The sequence below is a fragment of the Megalops cyprinoides genome, chromosome 15, assembly GCF_013368585.1.
Source record: "Megalops cyprinoides isolate fMegCyp1 chromosome 15, fMegCyp1.pri, whole genome shotgun sequence".
Classification (NCBI taxonomy): domain Eukaryota; kingdom Metazoa; phylum Chordata; class Actinopteri; order Elopiformes; family Megalopidae; genus Megalops; species Megalops cyprinoides.
In genome coordinates this window covers 19333089-19347078 of record NC_050597.1, presented here as the reverse complement: position 1 = coordinate 19347078, position 13990 = coordinate 19333089, and the positions used below count along the sequence as shown (strand labels likewise).

General features: G+C 41.8%; 2 protein-coding genes across 2 annotated transcripts; one reads left to right on the top strand and one right to left on the bottom strand.

Moving 5' to 3' along the window:
• Window positions 1–795: 795 nt before the first annotated feature.
• On the bottom strand, window positions 796–2877 carry LOC118790348 (catenin alpha-like). The gene is made up of 4 exons (XM_036547258.1): window positions 2675–2877; window positions 1711–1894; window positions 985–1427; window positions 796–829 (listed from the first exon to the last, which is right to left on the bottom strand). Exons 1-4 carry the CDS (start codon window positions 2875–2877, stop codon window positions 796–798), a joined length of 864 nt encoding a protein of 287 aa, XP_036403151.1.
• A 1319-nt stretch (window positions 2878–4196) lies between these two features.
• Window positions 4197–13188, top strand: ttl (tubulin tyrosine ligase). The gene is made up of 7 exons (XM_036546923.1): window positions 4197–4899; window positions 5742–5820; window positions 6669–6901; window positions 7719–7854; window positions 8547–8816; window positions 9860–10003; window positions 11924–13188. The coding sequence occupies exons 1-7, from the start codon at window positions 4731–4733 to the stop codon at window positions 12078–12080; spliced, it is 1188 nt and encodes a 395-aa protein (XP_036402816.1). The 5' UTR covers window positions 4197–4730; the 3' UTR covers window positions 12081–13188.
• The last annotated feature ends 802 nt before the right edge of the window (window positions 13189–13990 follow it).

The following is a 13990-nucleotide window of genomic DNA, read 5'->3' as shown; positions in this document are numbered from 1 at the left end:
AAAATGTTAAATCGTTCAATTGCCTTTGAAGCCTTCTGAGAAAATGTTGGGAATGATTCCAGGTCCAGTTCAGGTTCTGTGCTGAGCTGTTCCACACACATGACGACTTCAGCTACGGAGGCTTCCACCTGCTTGACCAGCACTAGGAGCCCATTCCGAAATATTGGGTTGTCACTCCTGTCCACATACCTCCTCACAGATCGAATGACATAATTCATATGACCTATGAGTTTGACAGCATTCTCTGCAAACTGGCTGTGGCTTTGGGCTTTAAATGCCCTCTGGCACACACTGCAGCTTTCTGCTATCTCCTGAAGGGCAAGACTGGTGAGCTCCTTTACATCAAGAATGTCATTGAGACCGTCTGAGAGCTGGCTAGTCTCTTCTGCCCATCGCTGGTGCAGATCCTGAAGTTCATCCAGAGCTACAGAATGAGTTTTGCCTTTGTCTAACTCCTGGACAAGAGGCCCAACAGCACCCTTCAACCTTGTCAGGCATACCCTTGAGTTCTCCACATTCTCAATGCTCTTGAGATCTGTGGAGACAGCTGAGACAAAGCTGGCAACCTGGATCATTCGATCAGCATGAGAGAGAAAGGCAGTGAGCAGAGGCTGGAGGCTATCTGATACCCTCATGGCAGCATTAAGTAGCTCATCAAACGCAGCCATTGGCATGACAAATACATCCAAAACCTGGTACAACACGGCCATCATCATGCTTGCGTCAAGCTTCTGCAACTGATGCAACAAAGAAGCACAGCCATCCTCCAGGTCCTTTTGTGTTTTCTTCTCAGAGTTACTTCCTGTGAGCTTTGCCTTTTGGGTTATCTCTGACCAGAGACAGAGGACATGTCGGCAACAGTTGACCACTGTCGACTGGCTGTTTTTACGGGAAGTGTTTGCCACTACCATACAATGGACAACCAGGCTTCCAAGTAGGCTGTCAAAGTGGCTCTCTCTGATAGAAGAACATGTGGAAACAGACAATAGCTGCAGCAAACCCTGTAGCTTGTCAATATAGCATCCTGAGGAGCTTAAGAAACTCCCATGGCAGTTGCTCTTTAGAGTTGTTATCAGCTCCATGATGGTGGAGTCCACCTGCTCCACAATGTACTTCTTAGCAGCTTGAGCCTGTTCACTCTGGGGATGCTTGATGGTGGTGCACATGGCTGTATGTAACATAGAGACACACTTCTTCAGGGTCTCCAGGGAGCGGCTCAAGTTTTCTTGCTGCCCAGGATCCCGCAGGTCTTTGGCTCGATTCTCTACCAGGTTGTTGAGCAACAACAGAGCCTCTGAGAAGCCCTGAAATGCCCTCAGTAAGGCTGGAATATTCGGGGCTGCCTCCAGCTGGGAAAGGCAATCCTGCAGCCAGTGACCTGCGGTGACTATCTTCCTCACAGTGGCATCGTCCTCCAGTAAGAGGATCTGGAAATCATACCAAACAAACAAAACGAAATCATCCTGTTTATTTCTGGTGAAATTATATTACTGTTCTGGTTTTGTACCATTTCATGAGCATTATTTTGCCATTTATTTGAACCCACTATGATCCTAAAGTCAGGTACTACTCTATACTTCTGGCATGTCACCATATATACATTAAGTGCACACTCATGGCTCTTAAAATGTAAATAAGACAGACATAAATCATTACTCTTATAATGTAAACAAATACTTGCAAATATATTATAAGAGGGCTTGCCTTTACCTTGAGTAATCCCAGCAGGACATTTTGAGTGGAGGTAATAAGTTCCTCCCTGTGATTAGCTATGTGGGGCTGGATACTGAGTTTCTGGGCTGTCAGCAGCACATGCTGTCCTGACAGCTTCATAGAGGCCACTACTGGGTCCATCTCCTCCCTCATGATGTCATCATCCGACTCTGCCGCAAGCCTGGGAACAGACAGCAGCTAAAAACAGATTCTTGCTTTCAGGCGCTGCATTAATGCCTGACTTGCCAGTTCCCAAGAATATTTGAAGGGCAACATTTCTATCTAGAATACAAAGGTTATCATAATTAAAACCAATGTGCCATGTTCAGAAAACCTGGAATGTAAGAAGTGTTCAGGGAACAGAGGCTAACAGCCTCACAGCCTAACGTTGGCTGGTACGTGTTTAACCCAAATCCTTATAATCCATTTTTGTGCTGTTCTTGCATCATTAGGTTTGTGGTGAACCCCCCAGGGTGAGATTTGCTTTGTTCTTCTCTTTATCCTGGTGTTGACCTAATGTTTCACATAAATCCACTACCTTCTGCCATCTTTCACTTATGTGCATCAGATAACACTGGGGATAATCTGGGGAAAAAATAGGGAAAGGGATAAATACTGACTACTAAAGTGAATTTGTGTGAGGGATTAAGGAACAGTTCTTAGTTATTGACTTAACATTGGGATGTTTTGAATCCAGAACTTGCTATTGAGATTGTTCATGTAAGCTTTTTATTCAGTTTGGTAAGGTGGAAAAGGGAAGCGTTCTTACATTAACTGGTTGCATCACTTTGTAATACATAGTACACAATTCACATTCTTATATCTCATCATCTGCTTACAAGTGTTTTCACTAAGAAAAGGGAAAATGAAATTTCAGTTGCATTGTATGAGTGTTTCAACTGTTAAGGGAATTCATACACTGATAGAACACTGACTAAAGCCCCTTCCTGAATGTGCCCACCTGGAAGCTACTGCAGCCATGTTCTTCGATGCCTTGGCCACACCCTCGGCCACTCCCTCCAGCTCAGAGAATTCCTCAGACCCCTCCCCGCTCTCACATATTAGAACCAGGTGACACATGTGAGTGATGACAGGTGCCACCACCTTCTCAATGGAGGTTGTCTTAATCATGTCAGGTATGCCATGCTCGAAAAAGGATGCCATTCCTGTTAAAGTAATGGTGTAGAATGAGGTTACTAGTAGCCACCAGTATGCTGTGGAGGAGTGGGTAGTCCTGTAGTGGACTCTTTCAAGCACAGCATTCAAATTTTCAGTGGTAAAATGATGATTTCATAGTCAGAAGTTGCATTGTCTGATTAAATTGTGACAAAAGGTCAAACAATTGGTGGAAAAACTGCAAGCACAGCAATTCTCAATGTTGTAAGAGCCATTAATAAATTCAATGAAATGACGTGCTGGAACATGTAGCAGAAATGCGTATTTACCAACTGGATACTGTGTTAGATGCACTTACTATGAGATTTTCAATTGTTCAAGCTTTACACGTTGGTACTCCAAAGGTAATGCAACAGAGCTGAGGAGCCACCATTAACGTACGGTCAAATGAAGCTCGGATGCATTGAATATCTGTTGCAGTGTGCATTGCTGTTTCACACAATCTGAGCAGCTTAAAATGCATTGAAACTATCTAAAAATTGCATTTACCTGGTGGGTTGACAGTTCGTTCCGATAAACTCGATCTACCGCTGCGCCGTCAATACAAATATCGTACAATTTATTTCATTGCATGAAACTGTGACAATGGCTGCTGTGTGTGGCTCATAGCAACCAGTGTCAGCTGACTCAAACAATGACCTCACGAAAATGCATGTATTAGAAAATACGACCATGTCTCCCTTTCTGCAGAGCGAAACTTTCATCATTATCACATTATTATCATATTATTATGGCAAATATATTTGTGATGTCATTACAGAATTAATCATACACACTATGGCTAGCTTTCTCATGTTTCTAATGTGATTAAAATAAAAACAGACAACACTGTTTTCAATGCGGCTACCCTGTAATTAATTAAATTATTACTGTATATGTCAGCTGTTTTCTTTCGGTAAAATCGATATATTTAATTAATTTAGACTACTGTATTGTGAGCCCTGTCACATTTGTGCATCGAATTTGCATGACTAAAGGAGCTCTATAAAGCAGCAGCTATGCTTTTTGGGACATGTAGTACAAACATGTCCACACGCTTAGAAGAGTTTTACGTTTTCGGCGTTTAAAATGTTATCACCCCATTTTTATTTTCATGTATGTATTACATTTTTCAGTTTCATGATTCCAATTTCTAATTCCATCCCGTTAGGACAGTCGACGTTATTTTTGTCAAAAACAAACTACAATAACAACAATCCAGTAAGGTGACTGTTTATGGTTGCGCGAGGCTGACCCATGTGACGGTGGGGGCTGACAGCTGGAGCCAGTTCGGAATAAAGAGGAAGAGGGGGTTTTAGGGTGGATACGGGAGTCGTAGGAATCACAGAGACGACACAAGTCATTGAACGATTAAAACTTGCCAAGAGCGACTTTTTGGTTTTGTTTTGAAAAACAACAAATAAACGTAAAGATGCTTTGGAGTGGTGCAGTCTTGATGACTTAAGCAAGCTAAGTAACGTTAAAGGACTCTGGCTGGCTAGCAACCTTTTATCATTCGAGAGGAATGAGCTAGCTGGTTCGGTATCAGTCACACCCATAGCTATCTTCTTAGCCAGGTATCTTGTTGGGGCATTAGGAACATTTAAGTTTTTAAAGCTCGTAACGCTTTAATCGCCACTGTTGTGCGATTCGAGGACACACTGTTTCAACTAACTTGCTATCTAGCCAATGCTGAGAGCACATAGCGCAATGCTTTATGTAGCCGCTAGCTAGCTGGCTAACTAACGCTGGATATGAATGACTCATGTCACCGACTACTTTGGTTAGAATTGGGTAGCTAGCTGCGCTTGTGGGGGTTTTCGTGAAAATACCGGTTGCGTTTACAAGTGATATTTCGCAACATGAGTCTGCCGATGTATACATTCGTCACCCGTGATGAAAATAGTAGCGTTTATGCTGAAGTTTCCAAAATCCTTCTCTCAACCGGTCACTGGAAGAGACTAAAAAGAGATAATCCCAGATTCAACTTGATGTTAGGAGAAAGGAACAGATTGCCATTTGGACGGTTAGGTAAGGAGCATGTATTAATTCATCATGTACTGTGTAAGCCAAATATATTCGACCTAATGGTAGTTTAGCTAACGTTAAACTGTGTTTTGTTGTTAGCTGTGTTTTTATTTATGTGTGGTATAATTGCTAAATGTAATACAGTAATACACTTTTATTGTATTTTAACTGTCTAGAAAGACATAGCTAATCAACTGGCAATGCATTTACTTTCGGATGTTTTTTTGACAAGCTACCGTTATTCCCATATTAATTCATTAAACATTATCTTGCAAGCTTTCTTGTTGCAGTGGGGCACGTGATGATATTGTTATTGTAACAGGGGTACTGCAAAGTGTTGTCGAAAAGAGGTCTTCCTTAAAAGTATTTTGTGCATCATTAGCTAGCCAGATAGTTAGCTAGAGGGGTGACGTGATGCAGTCGCTGTTACAGGACCGGCTCTTAGTTCTCCCGGGAGGCAGTTCAGTTGGCGCACTCTTCTCCCTGTAGTATGTCAAACTCGTACTTTTTGAAGTTTAAGGTTCTTTCCCCTCACGTTCCGTTTGCGTGCTTCATTGAATTGCATTTCTGACATGACTTCATTAACAGTGACATTGTTTGCTTCTTGGCCTTTAATGAGTCTAGTACTTTTCCCTCGATTGCAGCAATCCGAGAATGCAATACATATTTTAAGACGATAATCTGGTTTCTTTCTTGTATGCAGCACAAATCGCTCCCGGTTTTGAATGCGCATTTTGTATTTCAAAACATAAAGTGAATATGGTGGTCGTTGGTACTGATTCCTCAGTAAGTATGAAGTCACAATTGTTCTGCTCATCCTGTAAAAATGTCTGATTTGTTCACAGGACACGAGCCAGGACTGGTGCAGCTGGTAAACTATTACAGAGGTGCTGACAAGTTGTGCCGTAAAGCATCTTTAGTCAAGTGAGTACAGCAGCTTGTGTAAATATGTTTTTGTTTGCATGCCATTCTTATGCACTGCGGAATTGCTGGTGTTCTGGGTGGTGCCCTGATGGCAGGTGTAATGCCAGTGACCTTTGTCATTGTGACAGTAGTTGGGGATGTGGGCAGATCAATAAGAGATCCATCCTTCCCAGCATGCATCTCCACAATCCCAGGACTGAGTAGGCAGTGGACAATTTTCTGTTCCAGTTTCATGGTGGATTAAGTGATGCAATGTTCCAATTAGATCCCTATAAATACATTTTTGTTTAAGAATGTATCGTGACGTTAGGACCCTTTTCCAAAAAAAAGAGACATTTTAACATTTTTTGCTATGTGATAGAAACTGTGTTTGAGTTAGGAGGGCCTAAAATGTAAGGTGAGGTCTGGTCCTGAGTTTTGGGAAGCAAACAGGACCTAAGTATTGCCAGGCATCACAATGGCAGCCAACTCCACAACCTCCGCAGATGTTAGAAAATGTCCTGGATCTATAGTAGGGATCCATGATCTGAGTGACAGACACCATATCACTGTGTGGGAGCACTTCTATGTGAAAGATCAGGTAGACAGAGGACCAAATGAATGCCAATTGGAATACTAGCTAATACTTACCAAGCTAAACTTCTTCTTGGCCTTAACTCAACAAAGTGTTTTTTGACAAGAAAACAATACTCCACTGTGGCCCCACAGTGCAGTATTTCATTAGGTTTTAATCTGCCTATATGAAGCTGTTTATTTGGGTCCCTTTGTTGCCACTTTGTTTGAATATATAGAATTATGTATGTGTCATCTTAAGTGTGAATTTTTGTTGTTTCTCAAAACATTATAAGGTTAATCAAGACCAGTCCAGAGCTGTCCGATTCTTGCAATTGGTTCCCAGAATCATATATCATCTACCCAACAAACCTCAACACCCCTGTGGCACCGGCCAAGAATGGCATCAGTCATATGAAGAGCAACCCCAAGACCGATGAACGGGAAGTGTTTCTGGCCTCCTATCATACAAAGAAGGACAATGGAGAAGGCTCAGTTTGGATTGCTAAATCTTCTGCTGGAGCCAAAGGTGAGAATCGCCAGAGAAAGCTAAAACACACGCATCAAAAATTCATCACCACAGAGCTGTGAGGACGTGCTGCACTGCTACAAGGGCTCAAGGTTACAAAGAACACTTCCTCACCTGGTTCTGAGCCCAGCAGTGAGTTTGCGTTGAGCTGGAGCTTGTAAGTGTAGCATAGTGGTTAAGGAGCAGGACTCGTAACCGAAAGGTTGCCGGTTCGATCCCCACTGGGACACTGCTGCTGTACCCTTGGGCAAGGTACTTAACCCACAATTGCCTCAGTAAATATCCAGCTGTATAAATGGATAACATTGTAAAGAACTGTAACCTATGTAAGTCGCTTTGGATAAAAAGCATCTGCTAAATGAATAAATGTAAATGTAAATTGTTTTTTCTGTTTAATACATGTCACAGTACTCAAGCTACACATGTAAAGCCTTGCCAAAATCCTCTGTGTCATTTTCATGGGACCTTTGCCTGAAGTCTGCTGCTTTGTGTTTCTTGTGGAAGCTGAATCACTAATTCACTTTTTCAGTTCAATAATAGGCCTAATAAGTGCGTCATTATCAATAAAGGACTGGGGAAGGAGTACATGAAATCTTTTGATTCATGGTCTGACATTCCCTTAAACATGAAAAGTATTGTTATCACTTAAATAGACAACTTGTCCAAGAAATTATGCTGTTGTAACACTGCACTGTGCTTGATGGAGAAATGCCATTGTGTCCTCTAGCTGTTGGCTGGCTGTGTGTAATTTTTTATGTTTCTCGAAACAAAAACTTGTAGTAAGTAAAATGGTTGCTTCTCATTTGACTGTTTTTAGGTGCTGGGATTTTAATATCTTCTGATGCTAATCAACTGCTGGAGTACATAGATAATCAAGGCCAGGTCCATGTCATTCAGAAGTACCTGGAGAAGCCACTTCTGCTAGAACCGGGTCATCGCAAATTTGACATCAGGTACAGGGAGAATTGCAGTCTGTTTTCAAGTGAAAATTTCTAGCTTTCCAAGACTGTTGTATTTGCCTTTAATGTTCATTCAACCTTTTTCATGTTTCATTCAGCCTTAATGTACTAAAGGAGGTCACTGAGAACTTGTTTCTCATTGGGATTGATGACCTATGAAAATAAAGAGCAGGTGGGATTGTGGGTAAATGTGTTAAAAGATAAAGAATGCTGGTTTGTGGACACTAGTATTTCAGGCTCTACTGTTATGCCCCTCAATGGAATGCTGAACCAGCTCAAAATAAATTAATATTATTAATTTCTCTATGAATATGAATGCTATCAAACTTAAACAATGAGGTATGACTTTGCACAGAAAAAAATGCCGACTCATCATGCTTGACTGTGCTGTTGGAGTAGAGAGCAGAAATGTGGTTAGGGTGTGCCGCACTGCATTATTTATTATTTGATTTATTTTATCTGTATGGATACCTTTATCTTTTTCAAGCTTATGGAGCATTGGTATATACAATGGCAGAATACAATGCAAAGTGGGGAAGCTGTTTAAATAGCAAACCCCAAACCCAGTTTAAACTTGAATTATAAATGAACCAGCACAAGTACAGAAAGTACAGCCTTTATTGTTCATTTGCTTAGAGAATCTTTTTGTGTGATTGGCATAGCAGCATATATTCTGTTATCTGCAGGAGCTGGGTGCTTGTGGATCATCAGTACAACATCTACCTATACAAAGAGGGGGTGCTGAGGACCTCCTCAGAGCCCTACAACAGCTCAGATTTTCAGGACAAGACCAGCCACCTGACCAACCACTGCATCCAGAAGGAGCACTCCCAGAACTATGGCAGATACGAGGAAGGCAACGAGATGTTCTTTGATGAGTTTCGCCAGTACCTGCAGAGCTCCCACAATGTTGCCCTGGAGACAGCCATCTTACCTCAGATCAAACAGATCATAAGGTAGAATGCCCCCTGGGGACCTTATGTTATTCTAAATTATTTCAGGTTAACTGGACACCACCTACGAGGAGGTTCCTAACTATGAACTTGCAGCAAAAAGAAAGTATGTTATTGTTTAAAAAGCATGCAGAGTGAATGAATCAAGCTCTTTCATGTAAGTGTTTTTTACTGTATAATGTTTTATCATTTTTCATGTTGGCACAAGTTAAAATATCATGTGTGCCAGAAAAATTCTCATTTACTGTTTGAAAACAAGTGAAGCCTTTTAACACTTGGCTGAAAGGTATTTCATTCTCTGAGTTGGTGCAGGCAATAGATGATGCATTTGTTGTGCTTGGTCCAGCTCCTTCATGATATCCTCACAGCCAGCTTCTGAGACAAAGCAAAAAAAAAATTCAACAAACTTTTTTTTATTGTGTGGGGGTTTGGGGTAAAATCAAGTGTGACATCAGGGTTCAGTATTCTTCTTTTGGAATCAGATGGGGCCTGGGTTCATAGGTTTCATACTTAAGTTCATAGTGGACCATCAGCCTTTGTTCCTGTGCGTTCCAGTTGCAATAATGGGATTAAGGGCTGTGACCATGTTAATGATGATTATGTCATTTAAGTAGAAGCCTGTTGGTTTGTCACTAGATTGTGGAGCTATGCTGTTTATTTGGCTATTCTGTCCTTTTAAGTTAAAATAAAGCAAAAATGACACAGGATTTGATTATTAACATGGAATGCAATTTAATGTAGCCATCCTGGGTGCATTTCATTTAACTTTCTTGAATTATATTCTGCAATTAATATAAAATTTTGGTTATAAATCTTTGGTTAGGAATGGCCAAGCAATGTGATAGAAAAAGAACAAAGCCAGTTAGTTGCATTGCATGGTCATATGTTATCAATAAGAGCAATATGGATGACATCTGTTGGTCCTTGGTGAAGAAAACATGTAAATCTTACTTTTTTGATCACGCACTTTGCTGGCTTCCTTTAGAAATCTGTGTCTCTGACTCTGCACCTCTCTGACTCAGTCTCTTTGATTGATCTTGTCACAGAAGCTGCTTGGTCTGCATTGAACCAGCGATTAGCACAAAGCACCTGTCGTACCAGAGCTTCCAGCTCTTTGGCTTTGACTTCATGGTGGACGAGAATCTAAAGGTCTGGCTCATCGAAATTAACGGAGCGCCCGCCTGTGCTCAGTGAGTCTCGCCTCTTCCTCCTCCTTTGATATGATACTGCTGGGTTTATTGATAAGCACAGAATGAAACTGTGTAGAATATCTACATTATGACCTTATTCTTTGAAAAGTGAAGAGAAAAGATCAGCAGCCCCTATACCACAGGTTTCCCTTTGTATCTTGGTTTGCTTAGTTGCGTCAGGGGCTGCTGTCTTACCTGTTTCCTTTTGATCCACTTACTAATTTACACTTCAAAGTACTTAATTGGATGAATCAAGACTCCCAATGACCATATGGTCAAAGTATGAAGAGCTTTATTTACAACACTAGCAGGCTAGTCCTTGTGTCCTCTGCTGGCTTTCATTCCATTGTTCTGTTGACTTCCTTATTGCAATGAATTAAGTCATTGAGGAATACAACTGTCTGTTCTGCAGTTATTTCTTACTTAAAATGGGGTACAGACTACACTGGGCAGCATGGTGGCTCAGTGGTTAGCACTGTTCCCTCACAGCAAGAAGGTCCTGGGTTTGAATCCTGGCCATCCCAGGTCCTTTCTGTGTGGAGTTTGCATGTTCTCCTCGTGTTTGCTTGGGTTTCTGCGGGGTGCTCCGATTTCCTCCCACCATCAGAAAGACATGCATGTTAGGGTTAATACTCCTGTCAGTGCCCTTGACCAAGGCACTGACAAAAGAACTGGGGTTGGTCCCCGGGCGTTGCTGCCCACTGCTTCGGATGGGTCAAATGCAGAACACTAATTTCCCCACAGGGATCAATAAAGTGTACCATTTATTTATGTACTTGTGGTATAACTTCATCTTTTCAATGTATCATTTCGAATAGACGATGTAATCCCTTGGACCTTCCCCTGAGAATCACAAGAATCACAAGAATTGCTATAAACTCCTGAGGGCTGCATTGTGCTGCATGTTTAATTTATGATAGAGGGATTCTCCACAAATTTTTCCTGTTGCTCCCCTGAATGAGGGCCAGAGGTGATGAACTGAAACATTGTCTTGACGAGTGGTCACTGATTGAAAAAGTCTTGTGAGAGGAATGGAATTCACTGGTGTGAGCTGGACCCTAAATGCACTGCTGTGTGAAGATGGCCCATGCTGAAAGATAGAGCTGGGCTGTGTAGCCTGGATTTCAGAGCTTCCATTCAGTCCTGCATGACTCTCCTGATGTACAGAAACTGCTGGTCCTCCATCTACCTTTTTTTACAAACACATTGCATTCAGTGTGATCACTGCTCTTAAATTGTCCCCTGTGACCCAGTGAGTTTGTAAGGGTTTCGGGGAGCAAGATTTGCATTCTCATCCTCTCTTCATTCCGTCATCTCTCCATCTTTTTCTCTTTATCCATCTCTCTCTGTGTCTCTTGCTTTGTCTCTGTGTCTTTGTCTCTTTCTTCCACACTGATCAAAGGGAAGAGGCCTCCCTGAAAATTCCACTAACAGGGTGTCAGCCTTTGATTCCATTTTTCCCCCCGATTAACTAAAATTAGTTCAAAGTCCTGCTCAGACCTGGTTATACTCTCCACAGGCAACTTTTTGTTTGTGCTCCTTTGCTCATTTGTATGTGTCCCACAAGAGGGGCTGTGAAATAATTGAATTAAAAATAGTCCCATTGTTAACTGCATATGGGGGCTTGATAACCTCTCAGTCTTAAATTAATTAAAATGTATTTCTGGATCATAACATTCCTCTGAACCAAAAATACAAGTACAATACAAGGGAAAGTGTCTTTATAAATGATCCCAAGGTTACTGTGGGTTGGTTTACGGTTAGTGAGAGATTGTTGTTTTGTTCTTGCTGATGTTTTACCATGTAATTAGTTCCTTTTTTCCACATCAGAAGCAGTTACTTACATTTCTGGGACTGTATACTTAAACTAATAAGAATGGCCACTTATCACATGGTATATAATGATTTTCCCTCTTTTAGGAAACTTTATCCAGAGCTGTGTCAGGGCATTGTGGATGTGGCGATATCCAGCGTCTTCACCTTGAACAACGACTCCTCTTCATCCTCTGTCTCCTCCTCGTGTTCCTCCCCCAAACCAAGAGCGGCCTATCAGCAGGGTCCGTTCATCAAACTGTAAGCACAGGATGTTCCCCCACCTCTTTAGAGCTCCAGCTTCCATGCCGCTGCCCACCTCACACTCCGCCCGGACCGCCACCCCCCCGCCCCCCACCAATTGCCCCAGAGATCCCTCTGCTTATCATATGACACAGTGGAGTGGTGAGCAAGGATGGGTGGGTGTCCTTGTGGCGCAGACGTGTGACATGGAGGGCAAACCGGGGGACCCCTAAAATTAGAAGTGACCTCATAAATTTCCCCCCCTTCTCAATGATTGGCTGAATTTGTTGTGTTCTACTCAGCTGCACCTCTGGTGTTCCAAAGCCCTGGGAATTCTGGGAGGTTGTTTGCATGAGGGTAAGGATTGTTTGAAGAATATTCTGAGCTGCGAGACTTTGTGAAAGTGTGGGAGGAGCATGTGAGAGGGTTGGATGGATGGGGGTGGGGTTTCTTTCCAACACCACCCCCATTTCTGCAAAGAAAAGATGCACATCACTGCCGAGGATTTTCCTGAGGAATATGGACAGCAAGTGGGGCAGAAAGATGGAGGAGATGTATCCGTGTATCATTCAGTACCTGTGACTTTAGTGCCTTACATTTCCTCACCTCCGTCCCCTAAAAATAGAACACCTGTCCATCATTTTACAATATCATCCTGATGTGTGGCGTGTTAGCCTGAGTGCTGCTAAGTGGGGTTGTACTTCTGTGTGTCTTGCCTTCAATGAGTGCCTCCAGTTTCTCTGGAGACTGAAGGAAAGGTGTTTGGCTGACACCCCAAACACAAACTTAATTTCAGTATTTATGTGTGTAACTCAGTGGTAGGGGTTTGACTCCTGTGGAGAGGAACATAAACCCAGACCAGTAAGTCTAGTGCACTGATGTTTTTCTACTAAATGCGTTACATTACAGTAAGCCTATATATCTGATGCACACTTTGTGTGTACCCAGGTCTTTAGCTGAAACCTACATTACCCTCTTGGATGATGTTTCACTCTTAAGTCTCAAAACTTACAAATGAGTTGGAAAATAAAAACCAAATTTCAGTCAAGAATTTCACAAATCAAAAACAGGGACTTCTGTGAACACCCAGAGTTAAATGCTAAACTGACCAGTGAAATAGAAACTAAGCCCACAAATGACTCCATCACAGATCTGAGTGTACATGATGTATTTCCATGTATTGTCAGGAATAAGAATGTTGTTAAATGAAGAAGGAGTTGAGAATGAGTATATCATTTATCGCTGTTTGTGATTTGTTGATGGGTGGGAGTCCTCTTGTTGGGTCAGTGCCCAATAGTGCAGGGTGCTATTCAGTAGTGGTTTTGGCTTTTTATCGACTTGCAGGTCTGTTGACCAACATTTTGTTTAGTTTTTTTGTAATGCTCTGACAGAGAAGATGGAGTGTGCTGTGATGAAATCATTAATATTATTATTATTATTATTATTATTTGTTTTTACCAGACACTCTTATGGACATGACATAGGCATATTACATAGCTTGCATTTTACATATTATCTATATGTAGTTGGATACTTATTGGAAGTTGGAAGTTATTCAGGTAAAGTACATTGATCAATGGAACAATACTAGCACCCCTCCTGGAATTCGACCTTGTTTAGGTTATAGTTACGCCTCTTTCATATCGTTGCACCTGGTGTTTTTGCCTAGAACAAAAGAAACAAAAATGAACTCCAGGGTGCGTTGGGCATATGTCATCTTTTTTTAACAAGCTGTCCAAGATGAGAGATATCAGGGATCCTGTCTGATAGTCTAGAACAAGTAATAATTGAATGACCATGGGTACCAGGTTGGTTTCGAGTGGGCCATGAGATGAATCTATTCACATGGTTGAGTCCTTGCACTAATGTGCTTCCCTGTACAGGCTGCCACATCAGGCTTTATGTGTTGGTCAAGTGGTTGTATTGTTGGAC

Excerpts from the sequence above, each read along its gene's own strand:
- LOC118790348 (XM_036547258.1), bottom strand. The coding sequence starts at position 2,877 with ATGGCATCCTTTTTCGAGCATGGCATACCTGACATGATTAAGACAACC. Across the intron at positions 1,895-2,674 it reads ATGGCTGCAGTAGCTTCCAG|GCTTGCGGCAGAGTCGGATG; the intron begins GTGGGCACATTC and ends GTCTGTTCCCAG. Across the intron at positions 830-984 it reads CAGGGTTTGCTGCAGCTATT|AGATAACCCAAAAGGCAAAG; the intron begins GTCTGTTTCCAC and ends GTCTCTGGTCAG.
- ttl (XM_036546923.1), top strand. The coding sequence starts at position 4,731 with ATGAGTCTGCCGATGTATACATTCGTCACCCGTGATGAAAATAGTAGC. Across the intron at positions 6,902-7,718 it reads ATCTTCTGCTGGAGCCAAAG|GTGCTGGGATTTTAATATCT; the intron begins GTGAGAATCGCC and ends GACTGTTTTTAG. Across the intron at positions 8,817-9,859 it reads CAGATCAAACAGATCATAAG|AAGCTGCTTGGTCTGCATTG; the intron begins GTAGAATGCCCC and ends ATCTTGTCACAG.